The 19,629-nt window shown below is 46.3% G+C and overlaps 1 protein-coding gene across 1 annotated transcript in view; it reads left to right on the forward strand.

Annotated features, from left to right (window-relative positions):
- grip1 (glutamate receptor interacting protein 1) overlaps positions 1-19,153 on the forward strand; it is a gene marked incomplete at its 5' end in the record, with an annotated part of 120,548 nt that extends 101,395 nt beyond the window's left edge. The window contains 9 exons of the mRNA XM_038978056.1: positions 929-933; positions 1,452-1,667; positions 5,906-6,068; positions 9,610-9,721; positions 10,122-10,157; positions 13,185-13,193; positions 14,008-14,241; positions 17,064-17,210; positions 18,836-19,153. Of these exons, the coding sequence (XP_038833984.1) occupies positions 929-933; positions 1,452-1,667; positions 5,906-6,068; positions 9,610-9,721; positions 10,122-10,157; positions 13,185-13,193; positions 14,008-14,241; positions 17,064-17,210; positions 18,836-19,153 (1,240 nt within the window). The remainder of the gene's footprint in view (positions 1-928; positions 934-1,451; positions 1,668-5,905; positions 6,069-9,609; positions 9,722-10,121; positions 10,158-13,184; positions 13,194-14,007; positions 14,242-17,063; positions 17,211-18,835) is intronic.
- Between the last annotated feature and the right edge of the window lie 476 nt (positions 19,154-19,629).

Raw genomic sequence — 19,629 nt, forward strand, 5'->3', positions numbered from 1 at the left:
ACAACAAAACGTACCAGATCTCCTCAGCCTGTGTTGCCCGCAGAACTTATTTTCAACGTTTATCCAAAAAAATACATTAAAAAACATTCATTTCCCAAGAGGCTTTATCCAACGAGCCGTGGCAGAGTTGGCCTCTGTTAGAACCTACAAAAACACTCCATTACTATTACTCTCTATGACATAGTACAAACAGAGCACTCACTGGGGTCAAAGACCATCACACATGACATAGTACAAACAGAGCACTCACTGGGGATCAAAGACCATCACACATGACATAGTACAAACAGAGCACTCACTGGGGTTAAAGACCGTCACACATGACATAGTACAAACAGAGCACTCACTGGGGTTAAAGAGACCATCACACATGACATAGTACAAACAGAGCACTCACTGGGGTTAAAGAGACCATCACACATGACATAGTACAAACAGAGCACTCACTGGGGTTAAAGAGACCATCACACATGACATAGTCCAAACAGAGCACTCACTGGGGTCAAAGTTCAGGTAACATGTTGTACATTATAGGTAATCTACATTACAATGTACTATACCCTAATAGGCCTGTCAATGCAATCTACACACAACACGTTAGTTATCTATGCTGTGCTGTACCATGCACACACACACACACACACACACACACACACACACACACACACACACACACACACACACACACACACACACACACACACACACACACATCACCCATATCAACGCTGTACACACCTCATCACAGTGGATGCGGTAGTATTTCAACACGGGCACACTATTCCCAGATCACTTGTTGGGTTGGTTTAGGCTGCCAGATGGATTCAATACAGAGAATTTACAGCAGATACGGTTCCACTACAGAAGACAATTTGCTCGTATCTCGAGCTGTGCTTATTTCTGCTGAACTACAGTGAGATTGATTTAGAAGTTGTCTGGAAACGGCTGTGAGGGAAATAACAGATTGTATTAGCATTTCTCCCTCTGTCTCTCTGTCTTTCTTTCTCTCTCTCTCTCTGTCTTTCTCTCTCTCTCTCACCACCCTCTGTCTCTCTGTCTTTCTTTCTCTCTCTCTCTCTCTGTCTTTCTCTCTCTCTCTCACCACCCTCTGTCTCTCTGTCTCTCTCTCTCTTTCTCTCTCTCTGTCTCTCTCTCTCTCTCTCTCTGTCGCTCTTTCTCTTTCTCTCTCTCTGACCCGCTTTCTCTTTCTCTCGATCTCTCGCTCTCTCTCTCTGACTCTCTCTCTCTGACCGTCTCTCTCTGACCCTCTCTCTCTGACCCTCTCTCTCTGACCCTCTCTCTCTGACCCTCTCTCTCTGTCTCTCTCTCTCTCTCTCTCTCTCTGACCATCTCTCTCTGACCCTTGCCTCACCATTTCCCTTTGTTTCACACTTCTCCCCTTCACATTTTCTCATATTCTCTCTCCCCCTCCCTCTCCCTCCCTCCTCTAGTGGCCAGTCCCAAGCAGCAGTCGGTGTCTGGTCATCTCAGTGATGTGATGCTGAGTGATGTGGAGGACGAGGCAGGGTTAGGCGGGCTGGGAGGCCAGGCAGAGAGCCAGAAACTTGGGAAGCTCTCTGACCTCTACTCCACCACCATCCCCTCTGTGGACTCAGCCGTGGAGTCCTGGGACGGCTCGGCCATAGACACCACCTTCAACACCCAGGGTGAGAGGAAAGAGAGAGAGAGAGAGTGTGTGTGTGTGTGTGTGTGTGTGTATGTGTGTGTGTGTGTGTGTGTGTCTGACAGTTACAGACATCGAGGGACAGACAGAATGGGAGGCTCACATCTTTTTACTACACCAGTGTCCAAAAAAACAATACTAATAAAACAAACCATTACTGTCCATCACCATAGCAACATCCACTGCAGTTGTCCAATACAATAGACTTTTAGAGAATACAACTCACGTTGCCAATACATCCTTCCTGATTCCTAGAGGGCAATTTATATCAGAGCATTCATTATGCATTATACAGCTGTGGGCGAGGCGACGTGCGGATTGGCTGGAAGACCATTCTATTTTGTTCTACTGAGTAGGAAATGATTGGCTAATGGATCTAGGGATGCCCTTAACCATTATCATGGTAGAATGGTCCCCACAGCAATGATGTGTTGGATTTACAATTAGTCTCCCCACACAGTAAGGCCTCTTGGTTAACTATAATCACCCTGCGTAGGGAGAGAACACACACACACACACACACACACACACACACACACACACACACACACACACACACACACACACACACACACACACACACACACACACACACACACACACTACAAGCTCATACACACACACACACTACAAGCTCATACACACACACACACACATACACACACACACTACAAGCTCATACACACACATAGGGCTCTGGTCTAAAGTAGTGCACTATATAGGGAATAGGGCTCTGGTCTAAAGTAGTGCACTATATAGGGAATAGGGATCTGGTCTAAAGTAGTGCACTATATAGGGAATAGGGCTCTGGTCTATAGTAGTACACTATATAGGGAAGAGGGTGCTATTTGGGATGCAGACAAAACATTATCCAACTAGAATGAATGAGGAACCTGGGGGACTCATGCTGGTCCTATTAGGATATTTACTATGAGGAGAACCATGCTGGTCCTATTAGGAGATTTACTATGAGGAGAACCATGCTGGTCCTATTAGGAGATTTACTATGAGGAGAACCATGCTGGTCCTATTAGGAGATTTACTTTGAGGTGAACCATGCTGGTCCTATTAGGAGATTTACTTTGAGGTGAACCATGCTGGTCCTATTAGGAGATTTACTATGAGGAGAACCATGCTGGTCCTATTAGGAGATGTACTATGAGGAGAACCATGCTGGTCCTATTAGGAGATTTACTATGAGGAGAACAATACTGGTCCTATTAGGAGATTTACTATGAGGAGAACAATACTGGTCCTATTAGGAGATTTACTATGAGGAGAACAATACTGGTCCTATTAGGAGATTTACTATGAGGAGAACAATACTGGTCCTATTAGGAGATTTACTATGAGGAGAAAATCCATACGCTAACTATTATGATTGGCTAGCTATTGTGATTGTATTATTTTATATCCCATCCATTATATCGAAAGGCAGAAGGACGAGGAATCTGTTTATTGTTAATCAATATATACATCCATATGCTGTACTTGTATTGCACATATGGCTATCATGTCATCCATCTAATGTCCCATAGGAGGACTGATGATCACGTCGTCCATCTAATGTCCCATAGGAGGACTGATCATCATGTCATCCATCTAATGTCCCATAGGAGGACTGATCATCACGTCATACATCTAATGTCCCATAGGAGGACTGATCATCATGTCATCCATCTAATGTCCCATAGGAGGACTGATCATCATATCATCCATCTAATGTCCCATAGGAGGACTGATCATCATGTCGTCCATCTAATGTCCCATAGGAGGACTGATCATCATGTCATCCATCTAATGTCCCATAGGAGGACTGATCATCATGTCATCCATCTAATGTCCCATAGGAGGACTGATCATCATATCATCCATCTAATGTCCCATAGGAGGACTGATCATCATATCATCCATCTAATGTCCCATAGGAGGACTGATCATCATGTCATCCATCTAATGTCCCATAGGAGGACTGATCATCACGTCATCCATCTAATGTCTCATAGGAGGACTGATCATCACGTCGTCCATCTAATGTCCCATAGGAGGACTGAGCTTTGCTGTGCCAAGGCCTATAGAACCAGAAGAAAGGCATTGGCAGGTCTAGAGGTGTTGCTGCCCCAGTGTGTGTGTTTGTGTGTGTCTGTGTGTGTGTGGCTCCCTTGTGGCCTTCTTGCGGCCCCCTTGTGGCCCCCTTGTGACCCCCTTGTGGCCCCCTTGTGGCCCCCTTGTGGCCCCCTTGTGACCCCCTTGTGGCCTTCTTGCGGCCCCCTTGTGGCTCCCTTGTGGCTCCCTTGTGGCTCCCTTGTGGCCTTCTTGCGGCCCCCTTGTGGCTCCCTTGTGACCCCCTTGTGGCCCCCTTGTGACCCCCTTGTGGCCTCCTTGCGGCTCCCTTGTAGCATCATGTGGACGCAGCTCTAGCATGAATCATAGATGTTTACACAGGTAGAGCTGGATCACACACAGGAATAGAAACTCCACCAGCTCTACATTATTGATGAAACACAGGTAGAGCTGGATCACACACAGGGAATAGAAACTCCACCAGCTCTACATTATTGATGAAACACAGGTAGAGCTGGATCACACACAGGAATATAAACTCCACCAGCTCTACATTATTGATGAAACACAGGTAGAGCTGGATCACACACAGGGAATAGAAACTCCACCAGCTCTACATTATTGATGAAACACAGGTAGAGCTGGATCACACACAGGAATAGAAACTCCACCAGCTCTACATTATTGATGAAACACAGGTAGAGCTGGATCACACACAGGAATAGAAACTCCACCAGCTCTACATTATTGATGAAACACAGGTAGAGCTGGATCACACACAGGAATAGAAACTCCACCAGCTCTACATTATTGATGAAACACAGGTAGAGCTGGATCACACACAGGAATAGAAACTCCACCAGCTCTACATTATTGATGAAACACAGGTAGAGCTGGATCACACACAGGAATATAAACTCCACCAGCTCTACATTATTGATGAAACACAGGTAGAGCTGGATCACACAAAGGAATAGAAACTCCACCAGCTCTACATTATTGATGAAACACAGGTAGAGCTGGATCACACACAGGGAATATAAACTCCACCAGCTCTACATTATTGATGAAACACAGGTAGAGCTGGATCACACACAGGGAATAGAAACTCCACCAGCTCTACATTATTGATGAAACACAGGTAGAGCTGGATCACACACAGGGAATATAAACTCCACCAGCTCTACATTATTGATGAAACACAGGTAGAGCTGGATCACACACAGGGAATATAAACTCCACCAGCTCTACATTATTGATGAAACACAGGTAGAGCTGGATCACACACAGGGAATAGAAACTCCACCAGCTCTACATTATTGATGAAACACAGGTAGAGCTGGATCACACACAGGGAATAGAAACTCCACCAGCTCTACATTATTGATGAAACACAGGTAGAGCTGGATCACACACAGGGAATATAAACTCCACCAGCTCTACATTATTGATGAAACACAGGTAGAGCTGGATCACACAAAGGAATAGAAACTCCACCAGCTCTACATTATTGATGAAACACAGGTAGAGCTGGATCACACACAGGGAATAGAAACTCCACCAGCTCTACATTATTGATGAAACACAGGTAGAGCTGGATCACACACAGGGAATAGAAACTCCACCAGCTCTACATTATTGATGAAACACAGCAGCAGAATAGAGACGCAGCAGCCAAACAGTCAGACGTCTTTGTTTAACTCAATATCAGACCAGAGAGACAGAGAGAGACAGAGAGAGACAGAGAGAGAGACAGAGAGAGAGACAGAGACAGAGACAGAGACAGAGACAGAGACAGAGACAGAGACAGAGACAGAGAGAGAGAGAGAGAGAGAGAGAGAGAGAGAGAGAGAGAGAGAGAGAGAGAGAGAGAGAGAATTTCACAGAATTCCACACTCAATTCATATGGACCAACTGGTTCTACAAGAAACACGTTCAGTGACAGGGAGATCCATTCACCAAGGCGTTGTACTACATTATCACTAGGGAGTGGCTGTAGCATAACAGGTACATACAGTGGAGATGTAGTGGAGGGTTTTGACTGAACTAGGCTCATGTGAGGAGGAAACCTGCCTGATACCTGAAAGACTGTGTTAGCTCTAGGCTTTTAGCTCAGTGGGCTAACATAGTCTTGTCGTGTGTGTGTATGTATCCCAGCCCCAGGTTTCCAGGCGTCTGGCTACAGCTTCCACAGCCATGAGTGGAGGAACGCCAAGCCCAGCCAAGGCAGCCTGTCCCCCGTCAGTACCCGCCAGAGACACAACATCCTGGCAGACCTGGGCCTCAGCGATGACGAATGGGACAGACCCACCGCCGGCGGGTACGTACAACCCTGTTCTCACCTTTAACTCCTGAACCTCTAACCCTTGACCTCTCAGCAACACCACCACTGGCCCTTTATCTGGGGCGGCAGCGTAGCCTAGTGGTTAGAGCGTTGGACTATTAATCGTAAAGGTTGCAAGATCAAATCCCCGAGCTGACAAGGTACAAAATCTGTCGTTCTGCCCCTGAACAAGGCAGTTAACCCACTGTTCCTAGGCCGTCATTGAAAATAAGAATTTGTTTTTAACTGACTTGCCTAGTTAAATAAAGTTTAAATTAAAAAATAAAAATCTTGCAACCAACTGTCAAACACCTCAGTCATGTTTCAGTGATTGTTCTGAATTCCCTGCCGGTAAACACACAGCCCAGAAACACTACAACATTAAAGTATTATTAGTGAAATATTACTAGTATGTGCACATACTACTGATAATAGAGCTGCTATTTGAGCTTGACCTTGGCTAACGGCTGTTTGTGTTTGATAAAGAAGCTCTTTATAATTCAGTCATTAGCATATCTTCTATCCATAAATCCTCTTTTTAAAAGCTTATGAATAAAGTACAAAAGGGAACAGGAAGTACAGAACACAGATTCGTGATAGCTTAGTATCCAATGGAGAATAATCATAGCTGAGGATGTGGCTTAGCACAGTGGGGGAAAAAACAATCGCTTTAGGCAGTATTGAAATCTTCAAAGAGATTCAAGTGTAAATGAAAGCAAAGTGCCCTTACAGAATTCTCTATGAGCCCTGGTCAAATAGGTCTGGTGGTAGAATAGTGTATTAATCCCCAACGGGGGGGGTTATTGATTTGGCTGACGAATCACATCCACAAAAAACAACAACAGACATTCCACAAGGAATAGAATAGAATAACTCCTCACATGACCTAAAATATACATGTTCCTGGTTCATAACTAGTGTGTTAATTGATACATGTTCCTGGTTCATAACTAGTGTGTTAATAGATACATGTTCCTGGTTCATAACTAGTGTGTTAATATATACATGTTCCTGGTTCATAACTAGTGTGTTAATGAATACATGTTCCTGGTTCATAACTAGTGTGTTAATAGATACATGTTCCTGGTTCATAACTAGTGTGTTAATTGATACATGTTCCTGGTTCATAACTAGTGTGTTAATGAATACATGTTCCTGGTTTATAACTAGTGTGTTAATAGATACATGTTCCTGGTTCATAACTAGTGTGTTAATTGATACATGTTCCTGGTTCATAACTAGTGTGTATCTCTGAGGGGGATTCTCCTCTATTGCTCAAAGATGATCATCAAAGAGGTACAAAGACTCACCAGATCTGTTCCTCAATTAACCGTCATCAGAAAAGGGATTCAAAGGGAATCAAATTGGTGTCTTGGTGTTCTTGATATATTGTTCATTAAAGTACCTCTCTTCCTTAACGTTCGACAGAGCTTCTACTCTGCCCACCGGCCTAATCACTGACAGCAGGTGAGGCACACGGCAGGGCTGTCTCCTTATACCCCTTTAGTTCTCAAACCAACCCAACCCTAACCTCACCTAACCCTAACCTGGGTGGCACACGGCAGGGCTGTCTCCTTATACCCCTTTAGTTCTCAAACCAACCAACCCTAACCTCACCTAACCCTAACCTGGGTGGCACACGGCAGGGCTGTCTCCTTATACCCCTTTAGTTCTCAAACCAACCCAACCCTAACCTCACCTAACCCTAACCTGGGTGGCACACGGCAGGGCTGTCTCCTTATACCCCTTTAGTTCTCAAACCAACCCAACCCTAACCTCACCTAACCCTAACCAACCCAACCCTAACCTCACCTAACCCTAACCTGGGTGGCACAGGGCAGGGCTGTCTCCTTATACCCCTTTAGTTCTCAAACCAACCCAACCCTAACCTCACCTAACCCTAACCCGGGTGGCACACGGCAGGGCTGTCTCCTTATACCCCTTTAGTTCTCAAACCAACCCAACCCTAACCTCACCTAACCCTAACCTGGGTGGCACACGGCAGGGCTGTCTCCTTATACCCCTTTAGTTCTCAAACCAACCCAACCCTAACCTCACCTAACCCTAACCTGGGTGGCACACGGCAGGGCTGTCTCCTTATACCCCTTTAGTTCTCAAACCAACCCAACCCTAACCTCACCCTAACCTGGGTGGCACACGGCAGGGCTGTCTCCTTATACCCCTTTAGTTCTCAAACCAACCAACCCTAACCTCACCTAACCCTAACCCGGGTGGCACACGGCAAGAATGTATCCTCACACCGCTGATGTTCTCAAACCAACCCAAACCCAATCCTCTCACTGAAACCTCCCAGTCTCCCACTTAAACCAAGCAAGCCACCTTGTCTCTCTCCTAACCTAAACACAACGCACACTCACCTGTAACCCAACACCTGACCCCACCTTCACCTGAATGGCACAAGGCAGGGCTGTTCCCTCCCAGCACTAACGTTCTCAACCCAAACCAACCCTAAACCCCTACTGGTCGCTCCCCTTCGCCTCAACAACCTGTCTCTGAAACACACCTCTCAGCTGGATCTCCCAGCCCCTGGTCCAGCATGACACATCCATCTCCTTGTGTCCAAACTGTCTGGGTGGTGTGTCTATATCGCCTCTCTGTTTGTGTCTATATCTCAGCCCTCTCCTTCCTACCTAGTTACCTACCTACCTAACTGCCTACCTAGTTACCTACCTACCTACCTACCTACTTAGCTACCTACTTAGCTACCTACCTACCTACCTACCTACCTACCTACCTACCTACCTACCTAGCCACCGACTTCCCTATCCTACCTACCTACTTCCCTATCCTACCTACCTACTTCCCTATCCTACCTACCTACTTCCCTATCCTACCTACCTAGTTAGTTAGTTAGTTACCTACCTACCTACCTACCTACCTACCTACCTACCTACCTACCTACCTACCTACCTACCTACCTACCTACCTACCGACTTCCCTATCCTACCTACCTACTTCCCTATCCTACCTACCTACTTCCCTATCCTACCTACCTAGTTAGTTAGTTAGTTAGTTAGTTACCTACCTACCTACCTACCTACCTACCTACCTACCTACCTACCTACCTACCTCCCTATCCTACCTACCTACTTCCCTATCCTTCCTACCTACCTACCTACCTACCTACCTACCTACCTACCTACCTACCTACCTACCTAACTACCTACCTACCTACCTATCTACTTATCCTACCTACCTACCTAACTATCTACCTAACTACTTACTTACCTACCTATCTACTTACCTACCTACCTACCTACCTACCTACCAACTTCCCTATCCTACCTACCTACTTCCCTATCCTACCTACCTACTTCCCTATCCTACCTACCTACTTCCCTATCCTACCTACCTACCTAGCTACCTACTTACTGTTCCACTCTCTCTGCCTGCACAGCCCATTGACACCCTGCCCACACGTTGTGGTCTCCAGCCCTCATCAGTGTGGTTGCCTGCCCTGACTGCTCACTGATTGTCTGACTGGGGGTGTTAACCTCTGACCTCTTCCCCCCCCCAGGTTCACTGTGGGTCATGACGGGACCGAGCCGGACCAGGAAGAGAACTTCTGGTCTCAGGCCCTGGAAGATCTAGAGACCTGCGGCCAGTCTGGCATCCTGAGGGAACTGGAGGTAAACAAGGAGCCAAAATGGCCGAATACATCTACAGTTTCATTCATCACAGTACAATACTAACCGAGCCGGACCAGGAAGAGAACTTCTGGTCTCAGGCCCTGGAAGATATGGAGACCTGCGGCCAGTCTGGCATCCACAGTTTCATTCATCACAGTAGATTTAAAGTGGCTGAGGACATGTACAGTTTCATTCATCAGTACAATACAAACACAACACTGACAAACCTATCTTCTAGACCAGTGGCTTTACTTATACAGTAACATATTAGTGAAGAAAAGCTCTCAACTCTCACCTCTTCTGTCCCCATCCCTTCCACTTCCTGTTTTGGAGTTCTCTTTTTTTCAATCGCATGATGTCACTTCCTGTGGATGTGTATAACCGCTCCTTCTCTTTCCAGGACGAGCCAGACAGGCTTCTGAATAAGAGAAACTTGGTATACCCTTTTCCTTTTTGGGGCTTCTTCTCTGCTTGTAGCTGACACTGTGGCACCCTGGTGCTGTCCCTGTACTGCTGGCACCCCTCTCTCTCTCTCTCTCTCTCGTTCTCTCTTTCACTCTCTCGTTCTCCCTCTCCCTTTCTCTCTTTCACTCTCTCGTTCTCTCTTTCACTCTCTCGTTCTCCCTCTCTCGTTCTCTCTCTCGTTCTCCCTCTCCCTTTCTCTCTTTCACTCTCTCGTTCTCCCTATCTCTCTCTCTTTCATTCTCTCTCTCTCTCTTTCACACTCTCATGCTAGTGGGCTGCGGGGGGTGCTCTGTAGCCTCTGATGATCACCAGTGTAGCTTGTCTCAGATCCTGGGGCTGCATTCAAACCCTAACTCTATGCACATCAATAGAGGACCATCTACCCTGGTTATAGATTCAAACCCTAACTCTATGCACATCCATAGAGGACCATCTACCCTGGTTATAGATTCAAACCCTAACTCTATGCACATCCATAGAGGACCATCTACCCTGGTTATAGATTCAAACCCTAACTCTATGCACATCCATAGAGGACCATCTACCCTGGTTATAGATTCAAACCCTAACTCTATGCACATCAATAGAGGACCATCTACCCTGGTTATAGATTCAAACCCTAACTCTATGCACATCCATAGAGGACCATCTACCCTGGTTATAGATTCAAACCCTAACTCTATGCACATCCATAGAGGACCATCTACCCTGGTTATAGATTCAAACCCTAACTCTATGCACATCAATAGAGGACCATCTACCCTGGTTATAGATTCAAACCCTAACTCTATGCACATCAATAGAGGACCATCTACCCTGGTTATAGATTCAAACCCTAACTCTATGCACATCAATAGAGGACCATCTACCCTGGTTATAGATTCAAACCCTAACTCTATGCACATCCATAGAGGACCATCTACCCTGGTTATAGATTCAAACCCTAACTCTATGCACATCCATAGAGGACCATCTACCCTGGTTATAGATTCAAACCCTAACTCTATGCACATCCATAGAGGACCATCTACCCTGGTTATAGATTCAAACCCTAACTCTATGCACATCCATAGAGGACCATCTACCCTGGTTATAGATTCAAACCCTAACTCTATGCACATCCATAGAGGACCATCTACCCTGGTTATAGATTCAAACCCTAACTCTATGCACATCCATAGAGGACCATCTACCCTGGTTATAGATTCAAACCCTAACTCTATGCACATCAATAGAGGACCATCTACCCTGGTTATAGATTCAAACCCTAACTCTATGCACATCAATAGAGAACCATCTACCCTGGTTATAGATTCAAACCCTAACTCTATGCACATCAATAGAGGACCATCTACCCTGGTTATAGATTCAAACCCTAACTCTATGCACATCAATAGAGGACCATCTACCCTGGTTATAGATTCAAACCCTAACTCTATGCACATCAATAGAGGACCATCTACCCTGGTTATAGATTCAAACCCTAACTCTATGCACATCAATAGAGGACCATCTACCCTGGTTATAGATTCAAACCCTAACTCTATGCACATCAATAGAGGACCATCTACCCTGGTTATAGATTCAAACCCTAACTCTATGCACATCAATAGAGGACCATCTACCCTGGTTATAGATTCAAACCCTAACTATGCACATCAATAGAGGACCATCTACCCTGGTTATAGATTCAAACCCTAACTCTATGCACATCCATAGAGGACCATCTACCCTGGTTATAGATTCAAACCCTAACTCTATGCACATCAATAGAGGACCATCTACCCTGGTTATAGATTCAAACCCTAACTCTATGCACATCCATAGAGGACCATCTACCCTGGTTATAGATTCAAACCCTAACTCTATGCACATCAATAGAGGACCATCTACCCTGGTTATAGATTCAAACCCTAACTCTATGCACATCCATAGAGGACCATCTACCCTGGTTATAGATTCAAACCCTAACTCTATGCACATCCATAGAGGACCATCTACCCTGGTTATAGATTCAAACCCTAACTCTATGCACATCCATAGAGGACCATCTACCCTGGTTATAGATTCAAACCCTAACTCTATGCACATCCATAGAGGACCATCTACCCTGGTTATAGATTCAAACCCTAACTCTATGCACATCCATAGAGGACCATCTACCCTGGTTATAGATTCAAACCCTAACTCTATGCACATCCATAGAGGACCATCTACCCTGGTTATAGAACCACGGCCAACCACAGGCTGAACACTCCCTGTTCTGTCCTCAAGGCAAGCCGAGACACATAAGACAATACACTACATGGCACCCTATTTAATATATTAAACACTACATGGCACCCTATTCCCTATATTATACACTACATGGCACCCTATTCCCTATATTAAACACTACATGGCACCCTATTCCCTATATTATACACTACATGGCACCCTATTCCCTATATTAAACACTACATGGCACCCTATTCCCTATATTATACACTACATGGCACCCTATTCCCTATATTATACACTACATGGCACCCTATTCCCTATATTATACACTACATGGCACCCTATTCCCTATATTATACACTACATGGGCCCTGTACTATGAAGGGAATAGTGGGCCATTTGGGAGGCAGCCGTAGTGCTGCCTGGAGGTGTGTTGACGCTCAGCAATACATTGTAAATGAACCTGTCAATGCAGGAAGTAAGTAACACCGTGTGAATCACAGAGGTTAGTTTGGAATGAAGAGAAATAATTATCATTTCGGGTTGGGAGACATTAAATCAAGGAGGCTTGACTGAATGAAATGCCACCTCAACTTGGATTGAACATACCCCTGCGGCTCCTCATTCGCTTCAAATGAAGATGCCTGTTAATTCATGTCAGTAGCGAAGAGCATTTTGCATTTTGTCAACATGAAAACTGGCAAATTGTATGTTGGAATGAATCACACATCTTCCATGTAGAGTGAAAGCGCTGTACCTTGTGTCTTGGTGCATGGAGACTGTGTCAGTGTGTCGTTTGCCAAACTGTTTCCTGTTTCTGCAACACTTCTATGCATCAGCTTGGCTGAAACACTGTTCAGTTTCACTTGTTTGTCACAAACATGAGACCTACCACGTCTGGTGGTTTGAGTGACATCACTCATTACTGTCCAATCAGAGGGCGGAGTGATGATGATGATGATGTGGCGATAGGGCATGGCGGTGTGAGCAAAGCATGATGGGGACAGTTGCTGCAAGGCGTCTTGGGTTTTGAAGTTTTTCCATCTTTGTTTGTTTGTTTATTGGGTCATGATGATAATGAACCAACCAGCTCCTCTAACAGGAACTTTCTATGTTATTATTCTACAATCAAACCATTTCTCTTTGACATACTGCTTGAACACATTCTACACCTGGAACAATTCTCATGTTCATGAGCGTACCTTGTATTTCTTATCTCACCTTGGAAGTTCATCACCATAACCCCCCTTTCTCCCTCTCTGGCCTCTCCCCCTCCTTCATCTCCTCCATCTCCCCCCTCTCCTCCCTTCTCTCTCTCCCTCTGTCTTTTCTCTCGGTCCCCTCCCTCCTCTCCTCTCCTCTCCATCTCCCCCTCTCCCTCTCTCCCTCCCCCATCTCCTCCCTCTCCCCCTCTCTCTTTTCTCTCGGTCCCCTCCCTCCTCTCCATCTCCCCCTCTCCTCCCCTCCCTCTCTCCCTCCCCCATCTCCTCCCTCTCCCCCTCTCTCTTTTCTCTCGGTCCCCTCCCCCATCTCCCCCTCTCTCTTTTCTCTCGGTCCCCTCCCTCATCTCCTCCCCCGTTGTCTCCTCCACCCCCCTCCAGGCCACCATTATGTCCGGCAGCAGTCTGAGTCTGAACCATGACCCTGCTCCTCTGAGGAGCCACCTGGGTCGGCAGGCCAGCTTCCAGGAGCGCAGCGCAGCCCGGCCGCAGTACACCCAGTCCTCGCGCTCCAACACCCTGCCCAGCGACGGGGGGCGCAAGGCCTTCGCCATGAGGAAGATGAAACAGGAGATGAATGACGTCATGTCGCCCACCCCCGTGGAACTGCACAAGGTAACGATGATAAACCACCACCAAGGTCCTCCAGGGCCCACCAAGTCCCTCCAGGGCCCACCAAGGTCCACCAAGGCCCTCCAGGGCCCACCAAGGCCCTCCAGGGCCCGAGTACTGCTGCTTTTCTTTACACTGTTTACATCACTTCATTTCATGGAACGTCAGAGGGGTTAAAAACCCTGAGAAGGTTTAGAAAGTGCTGATGCATCTTAAGTGTCTGTGTGTCTTCAACTTGAGCTTTTTGACAACTTCATTTATGATGAAGCTCTGGTACTGACACGTTATGACTGTCAGCAGACACAGCCTGTCATCCAGTCTATCAATCACGTTATGCTGTCAGCAGACACAGCCTGTCATCCAGTCTATCAATCACGTTATGACTGTCAGCAGACACAGCCTGTCATCCAGTCTGTCAATCACGTTATGCTGTCACAGCCTGTCATCCAGTCTATCAATCACGTTATGACTGTCACAGCCTGTCATCCAGTCTATCAATCACGTTATGCTGTCAGCAGACACAGCCTGTCATCCAGTCTATCAATCACGTTATGACTGTCAGCAGACACAGCCTGTCATCCAATCTATCAATCACGTTATGCTGTCAGCAGACACAGCCTGTCATCCAGTCTATCAATCACGTTATGACTGTCAGCAGACACAGCCTGTCATCCAGTCTATCAATCACGGTATGACTGTTAGCAGACACAGCCTGTCATCCAGTCTATCAATCACGTTATGCTGTCAGCAGACACAGCCTGTCATCCAGTCTATCAATCACGTTATGCTGTCAGCAGACACAGCCTGTCATCCAGTCTATCAATCACGTTATGACTGTCAGCAGACACAGCCTGTCATCCAGTCTATCAATCACGGTATGACTGTCAGCAGACACAGCCTGTCATCCAGTCTATCAATCACGTTATGACTGTCAGCAGACACAGCCTGTCATCCAGTCTATCAATCACGGTATGACTGTCAGCAGACACAGCCTGTCATCCAGTCTATCAATCACGTTATGACTGTCACAGCCTGTCATCCAGTCTATCAATCACGTTATGCTGTCAGCAGACACAGCCTGTCATCCAGTCTGTCAATCACGTTATGCTGTCACAGCCTGTCATCCAGTCTATCAATCACGTTATGACTGTCACAGCCTGTCATCCAGTCTATCAATCACGTTATGACTGTCAGCAGACACAGCCTGTCATCCAGTCTATCAATCACGTTATGCTGTCAGCAGACACAGCCTGTCATCCAGTCTATCAATCACGTTATGACTGTCAGCAGACACAGCCTGTCATCCAGTCTATCAATCACGGTATGACTGTCAGCAGACACAGCCTGTCATCCAGTCTATCAATCACGTTATGACTGTCAGCAGACACAGCCTGTCATACCGTGATTGATAGACTGGATGACAGGCTGTGTCTGCTGACAGTCATAACGTGATTGATAGACTGGATGACAGGCTGTGTCTGCTGACAGCATAACGTGATTGATAGATTGGATGACAGGCTGTGTCTGCTGACAGTCATAACGTGATTGATAGACTGGATGACAGGCTGTGTCTGCTGACAGCATAACGTGATTGATAGACTGGATGACAGGCTGTGACAGTCATAACGTGATTGATAGACTGGATGACAGGCTGTGACAGCATAACGTGATTGACAGACTGGATGACAGGCTGTGTCTGCTGACAGTCATACCGTGATTGATAGACTGGATGACTGTCAGCAGACACAGCCTGTCATCCAGTCTGTCAATCACGTTATGCTGTCACAGCCTGTCATCCAGTCTATCAATCACGTTATGACTGTCACAGCCTGTCATCCAGTCTATCAATCACGTTATGCTGTCAGCAGACACAGCCTGTCATCCAGTCTATCAATCACGTTATGACTGTCAGCAGACACAGCCTGTCATCCAATCTATCAATCACGTTATGCTGTCAGCAGACACAGCCTGTCATCCAGTCTGTCAATCACGTTATGCTGTCACAGCCTGTCATCCAGTCTATCAATCACGTTATGACTGTCACAGCCTGTCATCCAGTCTATCAATCACGTTATGCTGTCAGCAGACACAGCCTGTCATCCAGTCTATCAATCACGTTATGACTGTCAGCAGACAGCCTGTCATCCAGTCTATCAATCACGGTATGACTGTCAGCAGACACAGCCTGTCATCCAGTCTATCAATCACGTTATGCTGTCAGCAGACACAGCCTGTCATCCAGTCTATCAATCACGTTATGACTGTCAGCAGACACAGCCTATCATCCAGTCTATCAATCATGTTATGACTGTCAGTAGACACAGCCTGTCATCCAGTCTATCAATCATGTTATGACTGTCAGCAGACACAGCCTGTCATCCAGTCTATCAATCATGTTATGACTGTCACAGCCAGTCATTCAGTCTATCAATCACGTTATGCTGTCAGCAGACACAGCCTGTCACCCAGTCTATCAATCACGTTATGCTGTCAGCAGACACAGCCTGTCATCCAGTCTACCAATCATGTTATGACTGTCAGCAGACACAGCCTGTCATCCAGTCTATCAATCACGTTATGCTGTCAGCAGACACAGCCTGTCATCCAGTCTATCAATCACGTTATGACTGTCAGCAGACACAGCCTGTCATCCAGTCTATCAATCACGTTATGACTGTCAGCAGACACAGCCTGTCATCCAGTCTATCAATCATGTTATGCTGTCAGCAGACACAGCCTATCATCCAGTCTATCAATGAACTGCATGATTAATACAGGTTAAATTATTCATTGATAGTTGAGGACATTATTGACTGATTGTGCAGGTGAGTCTGTTGAAGGAGTCGGACCTTGAAGACTTTGGCTTCAGTGTGTCGGATGGCCTCCTGGAGAAAGGTGTCTATGTCAACAACATCCGCCCAGGGGGACCTGCAGAGGTCGTGGGGCTGAAGTCCTACGACAGGCTGCTACAGGTACTCACACACATACACACACACACACACACACACATCTCCAGCGCCCGCATCACTCTCCGCCACATGGCCTCAAACGGCACCATTTTGTTTCTCTCCGTCACCCACAAGCACTTTCAACATTTAGATAAGAAATCATTTGACCTTTCCACTAGTTTCTATTTCCTACATGTAGCTAAAGGTAGGAAGTATATATGGCTGTTACAGTTAGAGCTCCCTAAAGTAAATCTACACAGTTCATAGAACGTCAAATTATTTTTGTATTTTTTGTGGCCCAAATTGATAGACAGAATTTGCCTAATTTCCCGCTGGTCTAAGTGAGGCTGACTTTGCAGAGAGAGTCGTGTTGATGGATAGATGAATCCCTCTCCAGGGAAGCTATCAATCTAGTCAACGTGTCATTAGCATATGAAAAGAAAAGAAAGGTTCTCTCATTATTCGCTGCTCAGAGAGAGAGAGAGAGAGAGAGAGACAGAGAGAGAGAGAGATAGAGACAGAGATAGAGAGAGACACAGAGAGAGAGACACAGAGAGAGAGAGAGACAGAGAGAGAGAGACACAGAGAGAGAGAGAGACAGAGAGAGAGAGACAGAGAGAGAGAGAGACAGAGAGAGAGAGAGACACAGAGAGAGAGAGACACAGAGAGAGAGAGACACAGAGAGAGAGAGAGACACAGAGAGAGAGAGAGACACAGAGAGAGAGAGAGAGAGAGAGAGAGAGAGAGAGACACAGAGAGAGAGAGACACAGAGAGAGAGAGAGTCACAGAGAGAGAGAGAGAGAGAGTCACAGAGAGAGAGAGAGAGAGAGAGAGCGAGAGACACAGAGAGAGAGAGAGAGAGAGAGAGAGAGAGAGAGAGAGAGAGAGAGAGAGAGAGAGAGACGTTCCTTATCAGCTTTCCTCACGTCACTGTTGTTGTTTTTGAAAGCACAAACAAGGAAATCAACTACAATTTAGTCTGCTGACAGGTGAAAGTCAACCTGGGATGTTATTCAACTTTTATTTTGTCAAGTCACTGACAATGTTGTTTTTAAAGCACAAACACAAGGTGCTCAAGGAAATGAACTGCAGTTTAGTCCAATAGCCAAGATGCTACATTATTCAGCTTGTATGTTTATTGTGGGGTAATTGAAGGGTACATCAGTAAATATTAATCAGCTGTATACAGGAGCAGAGGGAGAGAACTTAAAAGCTTTGGTTTAAAAGCAAAACAAACCAAAAAAAGATGTTATATTTGTATTTCCTGAGGCTGAAAGCTTCACTTCAGGCTTCACCTCAGAGCCGTTTCCTTTCATTTCAGTTAGAAGCCTACAAGATCAATACATCTCCTCTGTTCAAACCTTCAGGTAAACGGTTTGTAAACCCAGTCCTGTTCTTCAAACATGAAGACAGATCACTTCAACCAAATATAAACCAGCGTAGTGGCAAACCTCTGCTCACCCAATGATGGTCAAATGTTTGGCCCCCCCGCGGACCTCCAATCTGTGCCTGCTCGCTGGAAACTCCTAACTCAAGTCATTTCCTTTTGTTGCCTCTGTAACATCTGAGTTATAACATTCATTCAATGAACCTCAAAGCTTTTAAAACCAAATATAAATAACTATTTCCTTTGTCTTTGGTTTCTCAGATCAACCACGTGAGGACCAGAGACTTCGACTGCTGTCTAGTGGTCCCTCTGATTGCCGAGTCAGGCAACACACTGGACCTGGTGATCAGCAGGAACCCTGCTTCCTCCAGAACCGGGCCCCAGTCAGGACTGAACCAGCTACCCACCGAGGAGTCTGTCATCAACTGGACCGAGCCGGGGGACAGCCTCTCTGGCCCTCCACCGAACCAGAACCACCATTCCTTATCCAGGATGGCTGCTGGAATCGGGGTGACTGGGATCGGTGTGGCGCTGGCCGGGGCTGGGCTGGATGATAGAGACCCCACTAAGACCTTATAGCAGACTGGAGGTCTGAAGGCCCAAGGCTCTCTGTCTGTCTGTCCCACTAAGACCGTATAGCAGACTGGTGGTCTGAAGGCCCAAGGCTCTCTGTCTATCTGTCTGTCCCACTAATACCTTATAGCAGACTGGAGGTCAGAAGGCCCAAAGCTCTCTATCTGTCTATCTGTCTGTCCCACTAAGACCGTATAGCAGACTGGAGGTCTGAAGGCCCAAGGCTCTCTGTCTATCTGTCTGTCCCACTAAGACCTTATAGCAGACTGGAGGTCTGAAGGCCCAAGGCTCTCTGTCTATCTGTCTGTCCCACTAAGACCGTATAGCAGACTGGAGGTCTGAAGGCCCAAGGCTCTCTGTCTATCTGTCTGTCCCACTAAGACCTTATATCAGAGTGGTGGTCTGAAGGCCCAATGCTCTCCCTCTCTCCCTCTCCTTCCCCTGTGAGTTGTCCTCCCCCTGGTGCTACTGTAGAAAACCAT

This window comes from Salvelinus namaycush, chromosome 38 (genome assembly GCF_016432855.1).
Source record: "Salvelinus namaycush isolate Seneca chromosome 38, SaNama_1.0, whole genome shotgun sequence".
In the NCBI taxonomy this organism is placed as follows: Eukaryota; Metazoa; Chordata; class Actinopteri; order Salmoniformes; family Salmonidae; genus Salvelinus; species Salvelinus namaycush.